General features: G+C 41.0%; 1 protein-coding gene across 2 annotated transcripts; it reads left to right on the top strand.

Annotated features, from left to right (window-relative positions):
• On the top strand, positions 1-23,752 carry ap1m1 (adaptor related protein complex 1 subunit mu 1). Of its 2 annotated transcripts, none has more exons than XM_053651404.1 (12): positions 1-180; positions 3,105-3,261; positions 4,798-4,865; positions 4,940-5,070; positions 5,240-5,387; positions 6,623-6,749; positions 7,145-7,287; positions 7,380-7,451; positions 7,732-7,890; positions 8,090-8,215; positions 18,198-18,273; positions 19,510-23,752. In XM_053651404.1, the coding sequence occupies exons 1-12, from the start codon at positions 139-141 to the stop codon at positions 19,530-19,532; spliced, it is 1,272 nt and encodes a 423-aa protein (XP_053507379.1). In that variant the 5' UTR covers positions 1-138; the 3' UTR covers positions 19,533-23,752. The 2 variants fall into 2 exon arrangements, with proteins under 2 accessions (XP_053507379.1, XP_053507381.1); XM_053651406.1 differs by lacking the exon at positions 1-180 and adding an exon at positions 306-1,046.
• Positions 23,753-24,597: the final 845 nt, after the last annotated feature.

The following is a 24,597-nucleotide window of genomic DNA, read 5'->3' as shown; positions in this document are numbered from 1 at the left end:
ACACTCCCTAAAATCCGTATTTGTCACTGATGCCGTCATTTCTTTAACGTTTATTAAAACCTTAGGACTGACCACAGTGAGATTGTTTGGATTTTAAAACCTCTCGCTTCGTCTTGAAGCGATCTCAGGACATCCAAAATGTCTGCCAGCGCAGTTTACGTGTTAGATCTGAAAGGCAAGGTAAGATAACGGGGACCGTTGGGTGCTCATGCTACTGGCTAATGCTAACGCTCTAATTAGTTGTCACTCATTGCTAGCTAGCTATTTCCACCTGTATTCTTTCCTACCCCGCCTTTTTTGCCGTGTGATTGGCTGATCTTTCACGCGATTGATCAATCAGGTCACTGTTTCAATAAACATACCTACAGCACCGACCAATCCTAGCGAAGGATGGGGAATGCGTGCCGGGGAAAACGGGTGGGAAAGAAAACAAACCGTATTCCGTTTGAGGTCCAGTGTTCAAAAAGAAGAACTGAAGTTATTTCATTTTCAGCCCTAAACGCTTTGTATTTTTATTAGCTTATTTAATCTTGTATCGTTGCAGCGAGCACACACGGTATTTATCCAACACTAGCTAATATGCTAGTCGGTAAACATTAGCTCATTTGTTTGGTTGAGCCGCTGCCAAGTCATCCTTCTCACGGTAACCGTTAGCTCACAGTGCTGACCTGTCATTCACTTCCCTTCCCTTCAGTAGCTTATCTTTTTATATCTTTATTAAATATATATATATATATATCTTTGTCTTCTCGTCGTTTTTAATTTTTTTTTTGGATGAACTGTACGTCTAAACTAGATAACTGTAATTGCATTTCGGTTTAAAAAATGTTTTGTACACAACATTCTTACATTTAATAAATCTTGTGGTAACATGGAGGACTTGACAGTGTGCACATACTTTTAACATGACTAAATTTATTAATAACTACATATACAAGTATAGTTATTCGACAGTTTTATAGCCATTACCACGGTTTCGGAGGGTTCAAATGACCCAGAAAGAAGGCCTGATGTTGGACCTGTACTTGTCTTGGAATAGTCTGTAGGTAGGTGCTTCCTAATTTCTCTCTTCAGACCTCCATATTGTGAGGGGGTTCACAGCGTGGTTCAGAACACACACATCTATCTATCTATCTATCTATCTATCTATCAGTGCCACACTTTCTCTATCCATCTCTCGATAATGCGACTAAAACAGGAATACTCCACACGTCTTAATTCCATTTGTGTTTACTTCGAATATGAATTTAGTCAGATTAAGGTCATCCATAATCGCTGTTTACATGCTAGTTTCTTAATCAGAGTATCATCTTAATCGGGTTAATATCGGATTATTGTTGTCCATGTAAACATACTGACAATCAGTCTACCGGTAACACACTCACACACTCTCCCTCTCTCCATATTACTTTCTAGCAATCTATCTGCACCTCCCTCTCACTCCTTCTGCGTTTCTACTAATAACACACTCTCAGTCCGTCTCTCGACTCGTCACTCTCAGTCCGTCTCTCGACTCGTCACTCTCAGTCCGTCTCTCGACTCGTCACTCTCAGTCCGTCTCTCGACTCGTCACTCTCTCACTCCATCTGACTTTCCACTTGTCACTCTATTTGTCATCTATCTTTCTACCAGTAACCGTGCGTCTTCTTTCTGTCTTGTCCTGATGAGCTTTTCCTATCTAGTTATTATACTTTTATTTATTTATTTATTATTTTTAAGCTTACATAGAAGGTCTGGGGTTGAAATTGCACACAAAAACCCCCTAAAAGTAGTTCCTGTTTGCTTAATTATGAGACATTGTTTAAAAAGAACAGGTATTTTGGTCCTAAATTTAAAAAATAAAAAATACATCTTCACTTCAAAAGTAATTCACAAAGCATTTTTAAAAAAAGCTGCAATAAATAAATAAATAAATATTTCCCTAACAGCAAATTAGAAAATTCTCCTAAATCCTTGATGCCGTCGAGTTAATGTTTTCACGTTGAGCTCACGGGAAGCATTTATTTCCGTGTTTAGATTTAATAGTTTCGTTTAAAAAAAAAAAAAAAAAATTAATAAAATAAAAAATTGTAAACTTTCATTGCTGCTGAATGTTGACCAGCAATTTTTAAAAAAATTTTGAGCTGAGATTCCGTAAAGCTTCAGTTGTGTGTATTTTAAACATTATTTAAAAAAAAAAAAAAAATTCTGTTCATTTTATCTTTGTATTACAAATCAGTCCAAAACAGGAAGGATGTTTAACATGATTTCGCCACATTTAATGAAGCATTTATTTATTAAATAAGTAAATATCCGTATTCAAATACACTACCTGTCAAACGTTTAGACACACTCATTCTTTATTTGTATTTTTTCTCCACATTTTAGAATAGTAACACAAATGGAACGATGGGAATTATGTTGTGATAAAAAAAAAAAAATCCCCCAAAATAAATAAATAAATAATTTAATATTTTAACATCTTTAAAGGAGGCGCCCTTTTTGCCTAGAATTTCCAGAAATGTATTCTTGGCGTTTTCTCAACTGATTTCTTGAGGAATTTCCCTGAGAATGTTTTTAAACAGTATTAAAGGAGTTCACACCGACGCTGGACACTTATCGGCTGCTTTGTAAATAAAATGTTAGTTTTAGTCTGATGAAAGAAATGAATACGTCGGCACGATTATATTTTCTTCTACAACACCGATTGCAAACATTTAATCCTACACCTTCAGATCAAAAGGTTTTTAAGATCATGAGAGACGTTTCGGCCGTGTGTCCACAAACTTTTGACCGGCAGTGTAGATGAACTATATATTCAGGTATTTTGTTTACACAGATGTAAATCTAGTTTAATGTCCCATCAGCTGCCTGTTCTGTGCGTTTCTCTTTACTTCGCTCTCTACTACAACACCAGAGTTGATCCGTGTTGTAGGGGTAAAGACGATACCTGCCATATTTTACAATATAAGTGTATTGTAGCAGTTAATCACAGTATCACCACGTAACACGCCACATCAGTCAAGGCCACCGTTGCTGCTGGAGGATTTCCTCTGCAGCTGCAGAAGAGTTGTGGATCTACTCGCTTAACTTATTGTGTGTGTGGGTGTGCTTTTTTTTGCCAGGTCCTAATTTGCCGTAACTATCGCGGCGATGTGGACATGTCCGAGATCGAGCACTTCATGACCCTGCTGATGGATAAGGAGGAGGAAGGCACTCTGTCTCCCATCCTGGCCCACGGAGGAGTGCGCTTCATGTGGATCAAACACAACAACCTTTACCGTATCCTTTTCACTCTCGGGCCAAGGTTTGCTCTCTCTACATCGCTGTGTGCTAGATGTAGTTCTAGGAAAGCAGTAGAAGCTGTTCATGTTATTGTGGAGAGGTGTGAATAGTTTGCCCAGCAAGGGTCTCTCACCCCTCCCCTTTCCCATCGCCCTGCTCACCAGCAGCTAAACACAGGCCCTGTTTACACTAGTGCGTTTCGCTTTAAAACGCATAACTGTTGCTACGGTTACGCCTGTCGTCTACACCACTCCGACAAAGACTTTCGGAAACGCCAAAGACCCCGTCGTAGTTTCCTGGCCCGCGTTTCAGTGTAAACAGACCAAAACGAAGACTTTTGAAAACGAAGGTGTGGCCCCGCCCACATTCGTCCCCTGATTGGTTCTTCTGGATCATCGCGTATCCTTCTCTGATTCTTCAAGCCCCTATCACATGACCGTTACGCTACCTCGATCGTATACACAACAACCTGGAGACTGAACCGCAAGCTTTGCTGACTTTGTCGTCATCCTTAGCAGCCATTGTGCACTTAAATTCTGTATTTTATAACACTGCAGCTGCGTACATGCGCAAGAGGCGAGCTACGATTAGAGCGATCGCCAACAAATCTCATTTGGAGCGGCGTAAGCCCTACATAGACACGCACGGTTTGGACTAGCAACCAACTTCCTGTTTACACTTGTATGCTCATGCCCAGTGTGCACGAACGGTCACGTGACATGCGTTTCCGTGTAGTCGTGTAGCGTGGACGAGGATCGTTTCTGAAACACGGCGGAAACGCCAGCGTGGACGAGGATCGATTTCACTCTCGTTTTAAAACGGAAACGCGCTCGTGTAAATTTTCTTTTCTTTTATATTCCTTCGTGCTGCTATGTTGACCTAAATTTCCCCTACGGGGGATTAATAAAGTTATATCTTATCTTAAACAGCGTCACAGATTCACGATACTCTACACACAGAAACCCAACGGTGTCCTGACTAATCTTACAACAGACTTGCGGCGATTAAAATAACGCATTTGTTCATACCGATCGAAAATGTCTGATAAGTCGATAACGCCGGTGTACTGCGAGAAACGTAATAACGATAACGTCAGGACAAGCCTCTCCTTACACAATGAAGAAAACATGATGAGGCTCAGTGGAGCTACTGTCATTAGAAGTTGATTATTTTTCTAAAACAGCACTGAAACTGAAACCCGTAAAGAGATTTTTTCTTTCCTTAGGATGTTATTAGACTTTATTACGTTGATATGTTATCCATTGTGATATTTATTGTATTTCTTATATAAGTGATTTATTTATTTATTTATTTTTTTGTGAAAGAGTTTTACTGTGAAGGTCTTGTCACATGGTTGATGGTATCGGGAAGAGAAAGAGTGGTCTTTTGCTCCAGCTGAGACGTCTGCAAGACCTGTTAGTTCCCGTACAGCTTTGAGTTTGTAACTTCCTGTTTGCGTTACGAAACAACGCATGTGGATTTTGCACCCTTCGACGTTGTGGACTTGTGCTTTCCCTTAACTCTGCCGCCTAGTTGTCGCTACGTCTAAGAAGAATGCCTGCGTCTCTCTGGTTTTCTCGTTCCTGTATAAAATCGTGCAGGTAAGCGTATCGTACGTAAACGTCGTGTAGATAAAATACCGCGGTTTGTGTAATTTGTTGTTTTGCGGTGTCAGGTTTTCTCCGAGTATTTTAAGGAGCTGGAGGAGGAGAGCATCCGAGATAACTTCGTGATCATTTACGAGCTGCTGGACGAGCTCATGGATTTCGGCTATCCGCAGACGACGGACAGCAAAATCCTGCAGGAGTCAGTATCACATCGTACATCACAGGCTCTTTATCTGTCCTTTAATGTTTTACAGATGTTCTTCTCCCACAATTCTCCAGAATCCTGACCCTCTGGTGCCTTTTTTTTTTTCTTTTCTTTTCCCCGGACGTCGCGTTTATTTATCGTCTTAATATCCGTGTTTGTTCAGATACATCACACAAGAGGGGCACAAGTTAGACACGGGAGCTCCTCGTCCGCCCGCCACCGTCACCAACGCCGTGTCCTGGAGGTCAGAGGGCATCAAGTACAGGAAGAACGAGGTTTTCCTGGACGTCATCGAGTCCGTCAATCTTCTGGTAGGCGCACCGTTTTTAGAACAGACGCTCACACTTTTAGACTCCGGTTCTGCTTCTGGAAACAAACACACAAATCCATCACAGGGAAGAGAACAGCGTGGCGTGAAAGAGCCCGCGGGTCGTTAGCGATTACCGTTCAGCTGGATTTCCTCCAACTCCAACTTTTCTTCTGTTTTAGTTTAGACATGTTCCAGTAATCAGGTATACAGTATATAGTTTTCAGTGCACTATATTGTTGCCATGGATACGTGCAACAGTAATATGAAAAGATTTGGATTCGAATGTCGTGTAGTCGAGGGTTTATTTATTTATTTATTTATTTATTATATATACTTGAATAAAATAAAAAATCACACAACATTGTGAATTCAATGTATCAAGTTTCTAGATGTACCATGATGCACTTAGCCATTTCCTGGCTGCTGATTGGCTGAAATAACGATCAAATCTTGTTTGTTTTTTCTTTGCATAGATTTTATGATGCACCGAATTTGTTATTTTCTAGATTATTTTAAAGTCCAATTTGATTAGTATAAGAAATTTGATTTATTTAGTTTCATAAGTCTTCGTACACAATTAAACGGAAAAAAAAAAGGTGACTAAAAAACTTAAAATCCTAGTGGCAGAAGTGTCCCTGCAAGCCTCAATTTTAAGATCTGAGTTACTAGAATAAATACTCAATCAGTCCATACAGGATTTCATGGAGTTTTTAATTCATTCATTTTTTTAGTAATTGTTGTGGCGAAAAACGCTTGATTTTGCGGTGGCTTTTTTTTTTTTCCTTCACAAAACTGCGGAGTTTTTTGTGCTTTTACTTTGCAGGAAACTACTTGAATTGGCGAAATCGCATTTGCACGAGATTGTTTTGCACGGTCTTTCGCGGTGATGTTTGTTAGTAAATGAGACCTTTTCATCATGTAAATGGAAGAGGGCTTTGGCTGAACGGGCGTCGTGGTGACGTCGGCCCAGATCTGCGGGAGATCTGCGGGAAATCCGCGGTAATCCTGCAAAAATCGCAAGCTCCTCCGAATATTGTGGCGTTCGCTTGATGTTTGCGGTCGCGAAATCCTTGAGGGACCGCTCAAGGGTTAATACGATGCCCTATAGGCAGACTTATGTAACTTTACGCTAGCTTTGCTCGTCACGGTTTGCGCGTTGAATGTTTCTCCTGCCAGAAATCCATAAAAACGTAGAGGCTCCCCAGACGGGTAAATGTTCCGCTCGTCTCTTCACAGGTCAGTGCCAACGGAAACGTCCTCCGCAGTGAGATTGTGGGCTCCATTAAAATGCGAGTGTTTCTTTCGGGCATGCCCGAGCTGCGTCTGGGTCTTAACGACAAGGTCCTGTTCGAAAACACTGGACGTGAGTTTGCTTTTCTTCCTATTCTTCCTCCACTGTAGTAAGGGACAAAGATATATTTACAGTAGCTGATGTGTATTTCTGTGTAAAAGGCAATCGGTATGTACAGTATATATTCATGTGCATTAAAACATTATGGTTGTAAGAAAAGATTAGTTATGAAGGTTATATATATTATCTATATCATGTTATTTATGTTAAACTTGGTGTGTATTCGAGATTCTGCTGGGAAAGAGTCGTTTAGCTTCACGATAGTGAGTTAATGCTTTAGTCACACCCATATTATAATAATAATAATAATAATAATAATAATAATAATAATAATAATAAATTCAGAAATGACATGGTTGTGTATTTCTATTTTTGTCTCTTGCTAAACATTTATTTGCCATCGTCAGGAGGGAAGAGTAAGTCTGTGGAGTTGGAGGACGTGAAGTTCCACCAGTGTGTACGGCTGTCCCGCTTCGAGAACGACCGCACCATCTCCTTCATCCCTCCAGACGGAGAGTTCGAGCTCATGTCGTACCGCCTTAACACACACGTGAGTACCCCTGCTCTCTCTCTCTCTCTCTCTCTCACAGACGCACACACTTCTTTTATCACACCACTTGATGACCTTTATGCACTTTCTAGGTGAAGCCCCTGATCTGGATTGAGTCTGTGATCGAGAAGCATTCGCACAGCAGAATCGAGTACATGATAAAGGTCAGAACTGATTTCTTTTTATTCCTCCTCACCAGAGAAGACAGACATCTGTGCATCTGGCTAAGGTTTATAGGTGATGGTCTGTCCTCTGACGCTACTCCTAGGCTGTAGAATTAATTGTAATAAATGAATACGTTCATTTCACTAGACTTGGCAGACTTCATTAGACTGATCTTCTATGTATTAAGCTGTAGTGAGACCCTAAACAGTCTCCAGATGAATTTTAGTGTCTGAAGTTGGAATGCAACATCCTGCCTTATCCAGATTTCCGGTGTTTCAGGCCAAATCACAGTTTAAACGCCGCTCTACTGCCAATAATGTGGAGATCCATATACCAGTGCCCACGGACGCAGACTCGCCCAAGTTTAAGACCACTGTGGGGAGCGTGAAATGGGTCCCTGAGAACAGCGAGATCGTCTGGTCCATTAAATCTTTCCCTGTAAGTACATGAGCGCTCTGACACACACACACACACACACAGACAATTTTACACACTAGTCAGTGTTTCTTTAAAGAGGTGATGCAGTTCCTACTTTTGTGTAACAAATTAACATTTGCTTTAAATTCTAAGTGGATTTACTTGATTTCTCTCTCTCTCTTTCTTTCTTTCTTTCTCTCTTTCTCACACACGTGCACAGGGAGGTAAGGAATATTTGATGAGAGCGCACTTTGGTCTGCCTAGTGTGGAAGCTGAGGATAAAGAAGGAAAGCCACCGATTAGTGTTAAATTCGAGATCCCCTACTTCACCACCTCTGGAATTCAGGTACGAGTGTGTGTTTTCTCATAATATTACTAATCATAAGTACTAATTGCATGTTAGTGTGATTGGTTTTCAAATTCATTGCGATTCTGGAACGGTTCTGTGTTAATGGACAAAATTCACACAATACAAAATCCCAAATTTGCCCAATACCGAATGCGCCCAGTCCTGAATCCCCGAATGCACCCAGTCCTGAATCCCCGTATGCGCCCAGTCCTGAATCCCCGATTGCGCCCAGTCCTGAATCCCCGAATGCGCCCAGTCCTGAATCCCCGATTGCGCCCAGTCCTGAATCCCCGATTGCGCCCAGTCCTGAATCCCCGATTGCTCCCAGTCCTGAATGCCCGAATGCGCCCATCCCCGAATTCGCCCAGTCCTGAGTCCCCGAATTCGCCCAGTCCTGAATCCCCGAATTCGCCCAGTCCCGAATCTACCTCAGTCTTGAATCCCGTAACCGTAACAAAGTCGAGAACAGGCTCTGGAACCAGAACACGAACTATTTGGGTGGAAAAGAGATGGTAGAGATTCTCATCCATACACTTACTCACCTATACTGATTGTCTTTCCATTTACCGACACAAGATGGCACCCTATCCATTCTTCTATCTCTACCTGCTCCCCAAGGTTGCATCCCAGCACTCTCACTGCTGCATTACTACCTTTCAGCCTAGAAAGCGAATCAAGTCCACAATCTTTAAGTACATTTAATTTCATTAAACCCTATAAACGATATGCTGATAAAAACCACAAATACAGAATTATATTAAGTGTTTAAACGAGAAACCCTTTGAAAGACATGTCCAGTCAGTGTGTAATGACATCATATTGTGTGAATGCAGACTCATTCTGCCCGGTGAAAAGTGATGCTTCATTTGGTTATTAAGCTTAAGGAGATTCCTCCTGTGTGTTTTTATTTATTTATTTTTTTTTATAAGTGAGGAAGGGAAACAAGAAAAAATGAGAAGGACCCCTGATGTGCTCAGCAAACAGCTGTGTCTCTGAAAATGAGACCTTGACTATTTACACTGCCCGCGTCACTAGATTGCAGAGTAAACCAGCTTCTGTTCTCTGAGACGTTTGTGCTTTGTGGATTGATACTTGAATCTCGAGTAGTACATTATAGGACCAGTTCGACAAGTCGGCATTTATACTTGCCCTCAGGGGTCACAGTCACGTTCAAATGAGATGAAAACTCTCCTACATAAAATGACATACAAATAGGAATAATTTGCTGTAATTCTGGTGATCAGTCCTGTAAGGAATAAAACACTTTGGGATGTGTCGTTATTGGAAAATAATCAATGTTTATATTCTTGTTGTTACCAGCTTAACCAGTTTGATTACTTTCTTTAAACAGCAGGTCATGAAGTGTATTCTTCTTATTCCAGAGCAGCTCGCAGATTTTTATTGATTAAAATACGACTTTTCCAAATCATACTTTTTCATCCACTTATAATCCTTTATAGTTTCCATTTATGTCGCTAAACATCCATGACACAAGTTCCTGTAGTCACTAAAGTTATTGTGGCTATAAACAGTGCTACCCTCAGCCTCGCCTCGCCTCGCCTCTCTTTTGAAGGTAATAAGATGAAGAAATGCGGCTTGTCACGTTACTGAGAAAGCACACAAACTCCTCTTTCCTGTGAATGACAGCTTCATCTCTGACACTGTGGACTCTAAGTAAGCAAGCAAATACTGGGGGGGGGGGTCCCGCTGTTCTAGAAAATAAATCGCAGACAGGGTGCTGAGATGTGGTCCGAGTTACTGTTGCCATCCCGAAGTCGAATATTTTAAAATAACATTTTTTTATACCACGTCACTCTGCCAACTTTTCTTAATTGAAGAGCAACGCATCTCACACACATTTTATCAGACAAAAAAAGCAGCTCGACGGATTACAGAGAAACCGCATTCCAACCTGAAGACTTTCCTGCAGTGGAAAAACTTCAACTTACAACTATACAGCTATTGACCCTGGAGACTCCTTCCAAAAAATGTTAAATAAACATCTCACAGAACACGCTCCGTTTAATCCGTTTCTGTGGAACTTGTTACTCTAGGAGCAATGACACTGTTGTCAGAGCTTCTGTTATGGAAAGTAAATCATAAAAATGAAATCAAGCATTGAACAGTGCTGTGGTGTAACTGTATGTAAATATCTTTAGATACGCGTTAGTGTGGCGGGCTTTACAGTGACCACGTTTACACGGACAGCAATAATCTAATTATTGACATTATTCTGAATAAGACAGTAATGTGATTAAGGTGTTTACACGAGTCGCTTTTAGAATACTCCTTTCGTGTTCCCGTTTTACATGTTAAAGAACATAGAGCAATTAACAGCACGACGCGACGCCGTTCGACGTTCCCTCCAGAATTTCACGTACCGACATACAGTTGGTCTTCGTTATGGGACCAACGTTATACAGTTTTGGGTGTTTTTGCTTTTAATTTTTACGAACCCTTCAAGTGCAGTTAATTATTTGTCGTGCTATACGTGCAAATAGACGACTGCTTGAAGCCGTGGGTGCGTCCCAAACCGTGTACTTACCGTCTATACGGTAGCCGAGATGCATGTATTTCTCCTACTATATAGCAGGTAGGTATGTGGTTTCGGACGCAAACGGTTGAGCACTGCCGTGTGTGAACGTGTCCTGTCGCACAATGCGGTGAAAACTCCCACACGACGTTAATAGTGTGATTAAGGTGTGTACATGTCTGTAACGCACGTCGATAATGCGACTAAAACAGGAATACTCCACACGTCTTAATTCCATTTGTGTTTACTTCGAGTATGACTTTAGTCGGATTAAGGTCATCAGTAATCGCTGTTTACATGCTAGTTTCTTAATCAGAGTGTCGTATTAATCGGATTAATATTAGGTTATTGTTGTACATGTAAGTGTGTCTTTGGTGATTTCAGAGCCTGTGACACTAGCTTGTTTTTATTAATCGGATGTACAGCTTGTTTTAATCGGGGACAATCTGGGGCAGTTTCTTGAGCGGGGTGATCCTCGAATGTTTAAGCTAAATGTTGAAGCTTTATGGTAATTCAGCTTCACTTTAAAATATTCTCTTGGCTCGTATATTCAGACAAGCTGGACACGCTGGCATGTTTGAGTCACAAATCAGGGAGTGTTCGAGGCTTTGAGTCGTAGTCTTTACATCCGTTTACACACCTAGTGGTTTTATGTGGATTGTATCGCAATAAGATTTTATCTGCATGCACTTGGACTTCCTGTAACAGCACACACCATCATGTTTGATTTCTTTATATTTGGAAGGGATTTGCTTGGGTTGGAGATATGGAAGGATCTGGAGGTTTTCATTTCAATCTGGATTAAATGCCTCTTGTGGGCTTTTACACCAAATGTAATCCCCCGTCTATATGCCATATAATCTTTATCAACAAGGTCTTTCTCTCTGATTAGTGCGCAGGCCAGAATATTTCTCTGAAATTATTCTCAAAAAATGACTAAAACACAAACGCAGCTGTCGTTGGATCTTCTGCTCAGTTTAAGAGGTTTCACTAGGGCAGTGTTTCCAAAATCTCCATTTCACCTGTGCAAAGTGATTCGCGCTCTGTTGATGGATAAGAAATGCACGTACACAGTGTTTAAGGGCCGTTGTGGTCATATTAGCTAAATAAAGCCTTGATTAAGAAGTAAAAGCGTGTGAACGACTTTTTGTGAAGATGTAAATACTGGCTCTCTTTTTTCTTCTCCGTGGTAAGCAGGTGTCCGAAACGGAAAGTTGTGCAGCGCCACCTTGTGTCGCCCCATTTTACACGTGGGTGTGATCACGCGCACACACACACACAAAAAAAAAAAACCACGTCGAAATACGTCCCAGTGGGAACGGGCTTTAAAGTGTCATTTCACACACCAAAAACAGCTGCTGGGATTTAAGGTATAATATCCTAATATGTGAATGTATGTATACAGCATGTTGTTAAGTGACTCATCACTGGGAATGAATTGTGTGTATGTGTGTATGTGTGTGTGTGTGTGTGTGTGTGTGTAAGTTTGGCTGAACTCTGGGTGCCCTGTCTTGCTCTGTAGAGTTCAGCATGATGGTCTTAAAGGAGCCGTACAATCTGCTCCTGACACTCCTCCGCTCCTCGGCCAATACGATTAGTGCTGATTTTATATGATTTTGAAAGGGAGTGAATGAAATGGGGAAGCAGAGGAGATTTCCTCTCTTTTGTGGATTAAGTTGTATTAAGCATCCCACACGGAACTCAAAGTCGCTAAACCTCTCGTTTAACTCGATTTTCCCCCTCCTCGATGAGCAGGATTATGAGGAAAGAATCATTCATTTCTCAAATCGAATTAAATAGTTAACTTATGTGAGATTTCCTCTCGCTAATTTCTTTCATTTTTATGTACGCCTGTTTTTTTTTTTTTTTTTTTTTCTTTTCTTTTTCCCCCCATTATGGCCTCAAAGCAGCTTTTTGTTTTGATGAGATTTTATGCTCAATTTTCTTTAAGACAACAGACATTTGCAGGAGGATGAACTGATCCCTTTTTTGTTCAATATCGTTGTCGGAGCTCTGGTGTATCAGCATGCTTACAATAGAGTAGCTTCCTCTCTGCAGACATCGTGACTGTATTGTGGGAAATCACCGCCGTGTTGATTCAAGAGAATGTGTGTCTCGTGTTGTGTTAGTCAACATCACACAAGTTCACAAAAAATACACAATACATGTCGAAATCTACTACTTGGGAATAATGAGTAATTAGGACTGATGGGTGGATGGAAACTTGGATGAATGGGTCTATACTTGGATGAATGGATGGATGGAAACTTGGACGGATGGATGCAAACTTGGATGGGCAGATGCAACCTCACATAGAGGGATGGATGGAAGCTTGGATAGATGGAAGGATAAATGGAAGAATGGATAGAAAGTATGGAAAGATGGAAGTGGATAAAAACTTGCTTGGATGGATGGATTGAAGGAAACTTGGATGGATGGATGGATTGAAGGAAACTTGTATGGATGGATGGATGGATTGAAGGAAACTTGGATGGATGGATGGATTGAAGGAAACTTGGATGGATGGATGGATTGAAGGAAACTTGGATGGATGGATTGATGGAAACTTAAATGGATTGATTGAAGGAAACTTGGATTGATGGATGGATGGATGGATTGGAAAATTGGATTGATTGGAAAATTGGATGGATGGATTGATGGAAACTTGGATGGATGGATGGATTGAAGGAAACTTGGATGGATGGATGGATTTAAGGAAACTTGGATGGATGGATTGAAGGAAACTTGGATGGATGGATTGAAGGAAACTTGGATGGATGGATTGATGGAAACTTGTATGGATGGATGGATTGAAGGAAACTTGGATGGATGGATTGAAGGAAACTTGGATGGATGGATTGAAGGAAACTTGGATGGATTGATGGAAACTTAAATGGATGGATTGAAGGAAACTTGGATTGATGGATGGATGGATGGATTGGAAAATTGGATGGATTGATGGAAACTTGGATGGATTGAAGGAAACTTGGATGGATGGATTGATGGAAACTTGGATGGATGGATTGAAGGAAATTTAGATGGATGGATTGAAGGAAACTTGGGTGGATGGATTGATGGAAACTTGGATGGATGGATGGATTGAAGGAAATTTAGATGGATGGGTTGATGGAAAATTGGATGGATGGATGGATGGATGGATTGAAGGAAACTTGGATGGATGGATTGATGGAAACTTGGATGGATGGATTGAAGGAAATTTAGATGGATGGATTGAAGGAAACTTGGGTGGATGGATTGATGGAAACTTGGATGGATGGATGGATTGAAGGAAATTTAGATGGATGGGTTGATGGAAAATTGGATGGATGGATGGATGGATGGATTGAAGGAAACTTGGATGGATGGATTGATGGAAAATTGGATGGACTGATGGTAATTTGTATGGATGGATGCATTTGAAGTTTGTGTAGTGTCAATGTAAAACTTGGATCCATCAATAAAACTTAAATATTACCAGAAATGAAGCTGTAGTCTTACATTAGTTCAGAATCGAGCCTTATTCTAGGCCATAGCTGTACCACAACCTAGCTACCCATTGCTCCGAAAATGTACACTGACATGGAAATACCGATGAGGAACACTTAACTGAACAAAAACCCCCACAAAGCTGTCATTTAACTCCCCTGATACATGAAATCGTCTTGCATTTAAGCTTTTTAAACAAAACAAATTCAACACTAGACTCTATTAACCTCTTTCATAGTGTCGTCTCAGATAGGATACAATGTCTGATGTCTTTTGTACACTTTATTGACCAAAAGCTTCAGAACATTAGAGCTAGAAGTCTAATCGGCTGTCTGCGCGTCACTTCGCATGCGTGATTCAGTTTCTGGATAGAAAACATTTTCAACCCAATGAGCTTTTTAGCATATCTGGTATAGGCACTGGAGTGAAAAACGTTCACAGAATCGTCTTTAAAGGTTATTAAGGTTTTGTCCGTTATTAACGGTATCTCTCTAACTCACGACTAACTGCTTCAGTCAAATGGCTGCTTCCTGCGACTGCAGTTCTTGGCTATGTTTATCGACTAGATGTATTAACGAATGGTTTGAGACGATGAGGCTTTCGTAAGATGTTGACGGAATTAAAAAAACGGCATCGCTTCAGGCTGAAATGTAAGTTGAGAATGCAAAGACAAAACACTATCATAATATAAACATAAAAATGGTGCAAAATCACCCCCCTTCCTTCAGGAAGTGGGTAATCGAGTACCCCTGCGTTTTCTCTATTGAGTACTTGATCGGTCCCAATACCGATCCAAAGTTTCAGGCCAGTATTGCTCTAATAGATCTACTGAATCAATGGATCCTTAATTTACATGTTGGATGGTAAACACAAGCGTACCCTCATACCAAACAAGAATCTGCCATCATGGTCTATATGGATTTGGATTTGAAGCATTTCATAACCACCCTCCTGCTGATGAACTGGGAAAAGATTAGAATTTCTGCGTGAAATTTAAGAGTTGTGCTGCTCACGATTCTGCCCTGCCAGACGGCTGCTGAGTGAACTTGCTGACTTGCCTTGGGACAAAACCTCAGGGATGCTTTGATAACCCTTACGCTTATATACACACTCACCCATTCCATCTCCCTGTCTCTCTCCTGTGGTGAGCATGTCTGGCTGCTTCACTGGTGTCCTCATACGGCCCGTGAACGGAGACTCCCTCCTGTGTGTTTGCGCCCCCGTGATTCTTAAAGTAATGTTTTAGAGGGATTTTCTTTTTCTTTTTCTCTAGTATGGCTGGATTTAGCCCTGTTTTTCTGCAGCCATGCAAGATCTGTGCTCAAGACTTTATGGGTGGCATTTTAGAGAGTCCGTAATGACACGAGGCGGCACCGCTCTCAAATTCATGATCCCACTTTTAAGCACGATCGGTCTCGTCTCGAGGACAGCAAGGACAAAAAAGGTGGTTGCTCTCCCACACTTAAGATGTCACCCTTAACAGTTAATCAGTCTCAAAGGCTAGGGCCTGGCCTTACATAGAGGCCTGTAATTTTCATTTACTCAGTTATACGTACAATGATACTTAAGTAGTGGTGTTTTTTGGTTTTTTTTTTTTTTTTTTTTTTAAGAGATTATACATAATTGCTTTCTCACTGGTCTGGAATGAGTGTGGTGATGGTTCCACCACTGAAACACCAAAGCATCTCGATTAGCGTCTTCGCATCCACTCCTCATTTTAGACTGAACTGAGATCAGCTTGTAGAATAAGTATAAACCATTTCCTCATTACTTGCAGTTCTGTTTATTTATTAGGTTTAGCGCTTGAGGTGTCCTCTCAGGTGTCATGACCTCGACCCATTGCCCGTCCAGAGCGCTGACTCGGCGACCAAGCTCTCCAGCGTGTTTGGAGTTTTACAAGTGCAGACTTTTGGGAGAAAAAGTGACTAGACTGCATGTCTGTGAAAGTCTGGGAGTCTGTCTCCTTGCTGCAAAGCATGCTCTGTAGGCCACAAGGTCTACTAGGCCACGCCATGCCGCGTTAATGAAAGACCAGCGTACACCAGTAAACACACACGCTGATCCAAAGACGTTTTGGGCACCAAATGCACTGTCTACACTTGTCTTGTAAGGTGACTTTTGGTTAAATGGGAACCGTGCACTTGGTCTTCTGGAGCCGTTTCTGACAGTATAGTGCCTTGGCGTTGTAGTGACGCAGCACTTTATAAACTCTCTGACATGAACCAAGCGCTGCCTAACCACCACTTTGACATGGTCTGTGGCCCGAAAGGCCGTGAACACAAAGCCACATTTGGAGATCTCGAGTCGTGACCGTCTCGTCACCGTGCCAGTGTGTGCACGGGCCCGTCTGGGTCGGTCCAAAGGGAGGTTTTGATGAGTTTTAAATAGTGGACGCTGCACCCAGGGTGGCACTGCTGCACCCAACTAAAGTCCACATGCATAGCCTGAAATATGCACAGAAGCGACTCTGCGTTGGTGGGGTTCTCCACCAAATTTGATTGGAAATAGCCAGAGAGGCTGTTTTTAAACTTCAGCCTATATTGATGCATGCTCTGAATTTGCTTCTTGTAAAAAAGAAGAAGAAAAAATAAAAAAGCCCAGTTGCTATTTCGTCTACACACATGCTATTTTGAATCGTCTGTCCTTCGGGAATACAGTGTTCGAATAGGCCAGATGGCAGGGCTTCGAATTTTACTACGCGTTTACTTTGGGAGAACACCCAGTGTACTAGATAACCTCCAGAATATCTGAGCTGCTTTTGACCACTGCCTTTTCAGTGTGTTCTATATTGTTTTTCTTCATTTTTTTTTTTTTTTTTTTTTCTGTGTGATTGTGCAAAGTTATAGTGATGCAACAGCTGATTATCAAGGTCACGGAGCATGTCTCAATATCTCTGCAGGGGAGAAAGGTGCCATTTCCTCAATCTCACTTCTTCAAATGCTTCCTGTGTGTCACTTCGGTCACTTTCCCAGGCTTTGGTGCCAGTACTGTGTGTAAAACAAGCTCCTCAACACAACTATGTTTCGCCACATAATGTATTAATAGGTATTATACCACAGAACGCTTGATTCCGATCAGTCAGAAGGTATCGATTTAATTTTCTGTAACAGCGGCTCCGGCAGTCGTGCCGACTTTTAAGCAGCGCCTCCAGGATTTTACGATCGCGGATTTTGCAATTTTTCTTTCAATTACTGTAGTTTTTCCAGAAGACCACGCGTTTGGCATTCAGCCAAAGCCCTTCTCGATCACGTGTGTCGAATATGAGTTCAGCTAAAAGGTCTCGTTTACCACCAAACATCACTGCGAAAGATTTCATGCAATTGCAATTTCGCCAATTCCGGTAGTTTTTGGCCGCAACAATCAATGATTGTGAAATGAACTCGGTGAAATCCTGTACAGACTGAATAATAATAAAGCCTTGCACGGGGATTTGTATGGTATGGTGTACACTCCACTTAAATGGATGTCAAAAAAAAAAAAAAAAATGTAATTGTTGTAATGTTGACGTTTTCAGTAAGATGCTTATTTAGCATTTTTGGAAGGAGTCTCCAGTGTCCAAAGCTGTACGTTTTCCACCACAGGGAAGTCTTTCGCGGTTTCTCAGTAACCCGTCGATCTGCATTTTTGTCTTTGTTTGTCGGATAGAAATCGCGATGCATCGTTCTTTAATTACTAATATGTGGTATAAGAAATGGACCGCATCTCAGCACCATGTTGTTGGTTTTTATTCTTTTTTCCTAGAACAGCATGCCCCTGAGTGTTGGATTGCTTACTCGGAACACTTCCGATTGATAAGCACTACTAATACAGTATTTTGCGGATGTGTGTTATAATGATGATGGAATAGTTGCTCAGCTGTTCAGGTTGTACGCTATTAACGCGAAGGGTTCCGAGTGTAATTCCCAAGACGGTGTCGATCTGTACTGAAATCACCATTTATTTATTTATTATTTTAAACAGGTGCGTTATCTGAAGATCATTGAGAAGAGTGGATACCAAGCGCTCCCATGGGTACGATACATCACTCAGAATGGAGGTAAGCATCATCACTCATGTCAACCCATAAATAATAATAATAAGCTCTCTATAGTATACAGTATGGGGGGGAGCATAGTTATAACACCAATTAAAGTGTGTGTGGTAAAGTGATGCTCACTCCAAACACACAGTTCTCACAGTCCTTCTGGCACTATATTTATCACTATTTTGCAGTGTTGCACTGTTACGGTATTGGGCAACAATTGGGCAATTCAGTAAAAGAGAGACAGAGATCGAGAGAGAGTTGTGTATGGAGATGCAATGGTTTCTGTGAAAAGAGGATGTTCGAGAAGAAGAAGATCGAACTTGGCTCACTGCAGAGATGCTGTGCTGAGTCAATAGTACGATGGAGAAAGATGGGGCATTCTGTACTTTCTCGAATTTCAAATGTAACTTGGTTAGATTGGATTCGTGGTGAGACCGAGTTGTGTAAATGAAAGGCCTCAAGTCTTCATCTGTAAGGTCTTGTGTTTAAGGATATTCTTAATCTGGTTTTTGAGTCTTGGTCTAACAGCACATTAACCCATTAACATCGTAGCACACACACACACACACACTCTGGATAATACAGGGTTACTCAGACTACACAAGGGTGTGTGTTAAAGTGATTTTTTTGATTTGGGAAAAATGTCATTTTAAGCCAAGGTGGCCGGAGAACAGCAGAGCACTTGCTTCCAAAATCTCAAGATAAATAAAGATACAGTTTTCCTTAGATGTTCTTTTTATTTTTATGTTTGGTATATCACTACAGCAAATTTCATCTTTCATGTTACTCTAATTATCATCATTAATTATAATGGAGTAATTAGACTTTTTTTTTTCATCCAGTACTAATACATTATTATTATGCTTATTATTATTATTATTATTATTATTATTATTATTATTATTATTATTCTACATCTACATCATATGCTATTCAGAAGCCAAACCCAAACCTCCTTTATTGATATATTTGTGTATTTATTGTGCAGCAGATATCACCTGTCTCTCTCATGTCTGCATTTGCAGCGTCTCATATCCTGAATTTAAGCCACTATCATCAGGTTATCTCTCGTCTCCAAACCCTGTTTTATTTTGCATTGTGTCCTTGGTCGGCCGGGTGGAAAGCTCAGCTGCCACAATTAACTTTTTTTTTCTTTTTTTTTTTTTTTCTCGACCACTCCCCACCCCCAATTTCCTGCCGTTTGGAACTGTTTAATTAAGCGTGCCTCATTTCCTTGTTTCTTTGCAGACTATCAGCTCCGGACCCAGTAGTAGAACTTCACTCATCTCATCTCCTGCTGTCTGACCCACGTGGACTTGGATCTCTCTCTCTCTCTCTCCATCTCTCTTTCTGCCTCTCTTTCTCTCTCTCTCTCTCTCTCTCTCTCTCTCTCTCTCTCTCTGTCTCTCTCTGGTTTCATGATATCAAAGACCTACAAGGACTGCTTATCCAACACACCTGTCCATTTGGAGCTCATTTCAAATAGTGCTTTTGAATCCCGTTATTCGTTCATACAAGAGTTAATTTGATAAGTTAATGAGTTAATGAATAGTGTAAAGTAGTGAGCTGCTCCGAGAAGTCTCGCAAACACTTGTGTTTCTCAGGCTTGCTGTGACACAGGCCCTGGTTTGTTTGTTGTTTTTTTTTCTTTCTTTCTTATTTTTTTGCGGACCATCTGCAAAAAACCCATCTGTGTCTCTCTGTATGTTCAGAGAAATTCCTTCTGTTTATGGTCAATGGTAGGTGAGCTGTTACCTTCACAACCAGTTTAAAACAATCCTGAGTAGTGGTTATGTGTGTTACAGGAGTGTTTACAGTGCATGTAATAGTATGTACTATTTACTACCAGAGGTGGACAAATCATACGTTCGTTAGTTAGCCCATCGGGCAAGTAAAATCTCCCGTGTGTTGCCCAGGCTCATGTTTTGGTTGCCCGGAAAACTAACTGATGAAGCTAAAAAGTGGTATCTAATGTGATGTGATTTAATGTATTTTGGTGAGAAAGTTAGCTTGTTAAGTGCATTAATATAGATTATGAGGAACAAACCTTATCAATTTAGCACATCGTTTTTGCGACCTCGACATAAAGTTAGCGAGTCATTGGTTGATGTTTTAGTTGCGAGATACGATGTTTGGTCCTCGCATTGCACATAACGGATTATATAAGTCTGGCCAGTCTTTAATTTTCTCTCATTATGTAGGAGAGTTTCTGCTTTTAAGATCTAATTATTCTGGCTAATTAAAACCAACAAAATGTTCTGCCAGATGGTCAATGTGTGTAGTGCGGCAGGTGGTGGGATTCGGAGGTACCTGCTGTAGTTACAACATTGAGATGTTTCACTGTGAGCAGTGACGTTTTTGCCAAATATAAACATTTTCTTTTGAGAGTTTTTTTGCTTCTTAGGTTTTTAAACCTACTTCTCCATTGGGCACCTGTGAATAAATACCTAAAGCCTGGTTTATACTTGACTTTTACTCATGGCCTTTTGTGGGTGTGCACAAACGGCAGCGACACAAATGGCATTGTTCACATACACCCTTGTGTATTTTATGTACATTCGGAGGGTTAAAAGTGAAGAAAGCTACAGTATCCTCCACTAATATTGGCAATCTTGGTAAATATGAGCAAAGAAGGCTGTGAAAAATTGTCTTTATTGTTTAGTTTTTTTGATCTTTTGTTCAAAAATACTCTGCTCTCGTGGATATCGGACAGCTGCAAACAATACACGGGTTTATCAAAAAACAAAAAGGTCTTTGTTAAATATAGGTGGGAAACAATTATTGGCACCCTTTTAGTCAGTACTTTTGTGCTACCTCCCTTTGCAAAGATAACAGCTCTGAGTCTTCTCCTATAACGCCTGTTGAGGTTGGAGAATACATGGCAATGGATCTGAGACCATTCCTCCCTCTATACAGAATCTCTCCAGATCCTTCAAATTTCGAGGTCCACGCTGGTGGACTCTCCGCTTCAGTTCACCCCACAGGTTTTCTATGGTTTTCAAGTCAGACGACTGGGATGGCCATGACAGGACCTTGATTTTGCAGTCAGTAAACCATTTTTGTGTTGATTTTGATGTATGTTTTGGATCATTGTCCTCCTCGAAGATCCAACCACGGCCCATTTTAAGCTTTCTGGCAGAGGCAGTCAGGTTTTCATTTAAAATCTGTTGATATTTGATTGAGTCCATGAAGCCATGTATCCTAACAACATGTCCAGGTCCTCTGGCAGGAAAACAGCCCCAAAACATTAAAGAACCACCAGCATATTTAACCGTGGGCATGAGGTACTTTTCCATATGGCTACCTCTCTGTGTGCGCCAAAACCACCTCTGGTGTTTATTAAAAGCTCTATTTTGGTTGCATCTGACCATAGAACCCGATCCCATTTGAAGTTCCAGTAGTGTCTGGCACACTGAAGACACTCGAGTTTGTTTTTGGATGAGAGGAGAGGCTTTTTTCTTGAAACCCTTCCAAACAACTTGTGGTGATGTAGGTGACTTCAGATTGTAGTTTTGGAGCCTTTCTGACCCCAAGACGCAACTAACTTCTGCAGTTCTCCAGCTGTGATCCTTGGAGATGTTTTGTCCACTCGAACCGTGCTCTTCACAGTGCGTTGAGACAATATAGACACACGTCCAATTCCAGGTTGATTCATAACATTTCCAGTAGACTGGAGCTTCTTAATTATTGCCCTGATGGTGGAAAAGGGCATTTTCAATGCTGGTGCTATTTTCTTATAGCCACTTCCCATTGTGTGAAGCTCAACAACCTTTTCCCGCACATCACAGCTATACTCCTTGGTCTTATTGTTATGAATGATTAAGGGAATTTGGTCTATGTCACATCATATGTATACCCCTGTGAAACAGGAAGACTTAGTTGAACAATGTCCTGTTCCTAGTCACCCAGGTGTACAAAATTTTTTTTCTTTAAATATCAACGGGAATATACTTCAAATATATTTCTCATATGAATTCATAGGGGTGCCAATAATTGTCACACACCTATATTTAACAAAGATCATATTTTTGATAAACCTGTGTTGTGTTTGATATCCACGAGAAGGGATTATATTTGTGAATTCTTTGAACAAAATATCAAAAGATTAAACAATAACGACAATTTTTCCCCAGCCTTGTGTGCACATATTTACCAAGAGTGCCAATATTAGTGCAGGGCACTGTATATACCATGTCCAAGCCAAACTGTAAAATGTTTAGCACTTTTACGTACAGACGTTCTGCCTGTTACTCACATGGACGAGCTGTTTCTCGAAACTTTTCCACTGTCGTCTTGATGGTTGTCATTACCTGCGTCTCAATTCGAAGACCCTGACCTTATGTTCACGAATATTTACTAATCTGGAAAAATCCAAAAAGGCTAGTGCGCAAAAAAGACAGTAGGTTTCAGTTGGTTTCAAGGTTACGTGAGCGGATTCTAAAATTAAAAACACTAAACGTATACTCATATACTCAGTACCAGTACTCAAAAACCAGTACTCAGTCACTGTGTCGAATACTATAAGTATATGATTTGTGGCACGATGATAGTTTTTATTCGGTAGCGGATGCAGCGTCACACGGTGCTATACTGTCTCCGCTGTTTACGTCGGTATTGCAATTACGCAGACCTTCATTTCTGAGGACGTTCCCAGCCGACTTCAGGACACGTCCGGCAGCCATTTTGCGTACACACAGTTAAAATCAAGTATAATTCGGCCTTTACAGCCCGAACATGAAATTTACTCGTCCTGGCTCCCCAGGTTAGTGATTTGTCCACCCATGATTAAGCACGTTTCAATCTTTTGTTTTGTTTTCGTCACTGATACTTAATATCAAATATAAAGAGACAGTATTTTTGTTTGAAATTCATTTTAAAGGTCATCTCTTATCGTTATCGATATACATTTACAAAAGCTCAGTCATAAATCTTACAGGTAAATCATTTCCTTCACTGTTCTATTCTCTCCATTGTATTTTCATCTGTCGATTGTATACCGTTTACTGTGTTTATTAGGTTTTTTTTTTTATTATTTTTTTTTTTTTACAATGTCCGACATTTTTGTTTTCAGTATTAGCAAACGAGTAGAGTTCAAGATGTCGGTATGTTAATGATACGACTTTCATGTTTACCAAAAAGCGTAAATTCTAATTAAAATAATAATAATAATGCCATTTCACACCAAAACGGTGCTTGATGTCATTGCAAGCAAGTCCAATTCCTGTTACTAACATTGTGCGGTTTAGGATGTATGATTATTTTAAACTCCTGTACACTCTGTTACGACATCGCAGCATACGTTATGTGTATATGTGTTTCTCCACTCTGCTGTATAGATCTGACCTGATTGGGAAGAAATGAGAGAAATTAGAAATCACTATGGAGATGATGCATGACCTGTACGGTTGGCGATGAAAAGCGAGTCGCATACGTGCGTTCTCCTGAACATGTCATGTCAATGAAGACGAAATGAAGTTCTTCTTTCTCAGCACTTCATGTGGACTTGTCTTATTATAGCCTCTTCTAGTACTTATTAATACATTCCTATGATGTGAAATGTGTGTTCCTGCTTGAAAGCGAAACCATTGACTTCGCCATCCTGAAACGAACCACACCCTTGTTTTGAAATGGTTTACGCTTTAGGGAGCCTATTTCAGGGCCGGAAAAACGCTAAGAGACGCTTGAAACGAAGAAACGTGTCGCTCCATCCATCCATTTTCCATATTACCTATCCTACACAGAGTCACAGGGAACCTGGAGCCTACCCCAGGGAACTCTGGGTACCAGGCATGGGACACTCTGGACGGGGTGCCAATGCAATAAAGGGTACAATCACGCACACATTTAGAGACGCCATTGAGACTACAATGCATCTCTTTGGACTGGGGGATGGAAACCGGAGTAAACCCCCGAAGCATGGGGAGAACATTCAATCGAAGCCTTAACCCCAGAGGTGCGAGGCAAACATGCTAACCGCTAAACCACCATAACACATCCCCAACAGCCAGCCACGCCCCCCAATCCCCCGTGCCGGTTCAGTACACGGAAATGTTGTGAATCCTTCTTTTTCTAGGCCGTTTTTTGATTACTTCAAGGTTCGAAACATGTTCAACACTACTAACTACACTCTGAACAAGGTACTATTTTTAACGCAGGACGGCACTGTCCAATCACACATTACATCAAAGACTAGTCTGGGAATGTCTGGCTTTATCTGGTCAACCCCACGATGTCAGTTCCTGTTCAAACATATCGAGCGTGTAAATCGGACGCTCTCGTCCACCCAGATCAAGCACGTCCTCTCCGAAAGGCGTGATCGTTCACACGCGGCTGGAC

The sequence above is a fragment of the Ictalurus furcatus genome, chromosome 20, assembly GCF_023375685.1.
Source record: "Ictalurus furcatus strain D&B chromosome 20, Billie_1.0, whole genome shotgun sequence".
Taxonomy (NCBI): domain Eukaryota; kingdom Metazoa; phylum Chordata; class Actinopteri; order Siluriformes; family Ictaluridae; genus Ictalurus; species Ictalurus furcatus.
The sequence above is the reverse complement of the archived record's forward strand: the minus strand, read 5'-3'. Positions and strand labels throughout refer to the sequence as shown.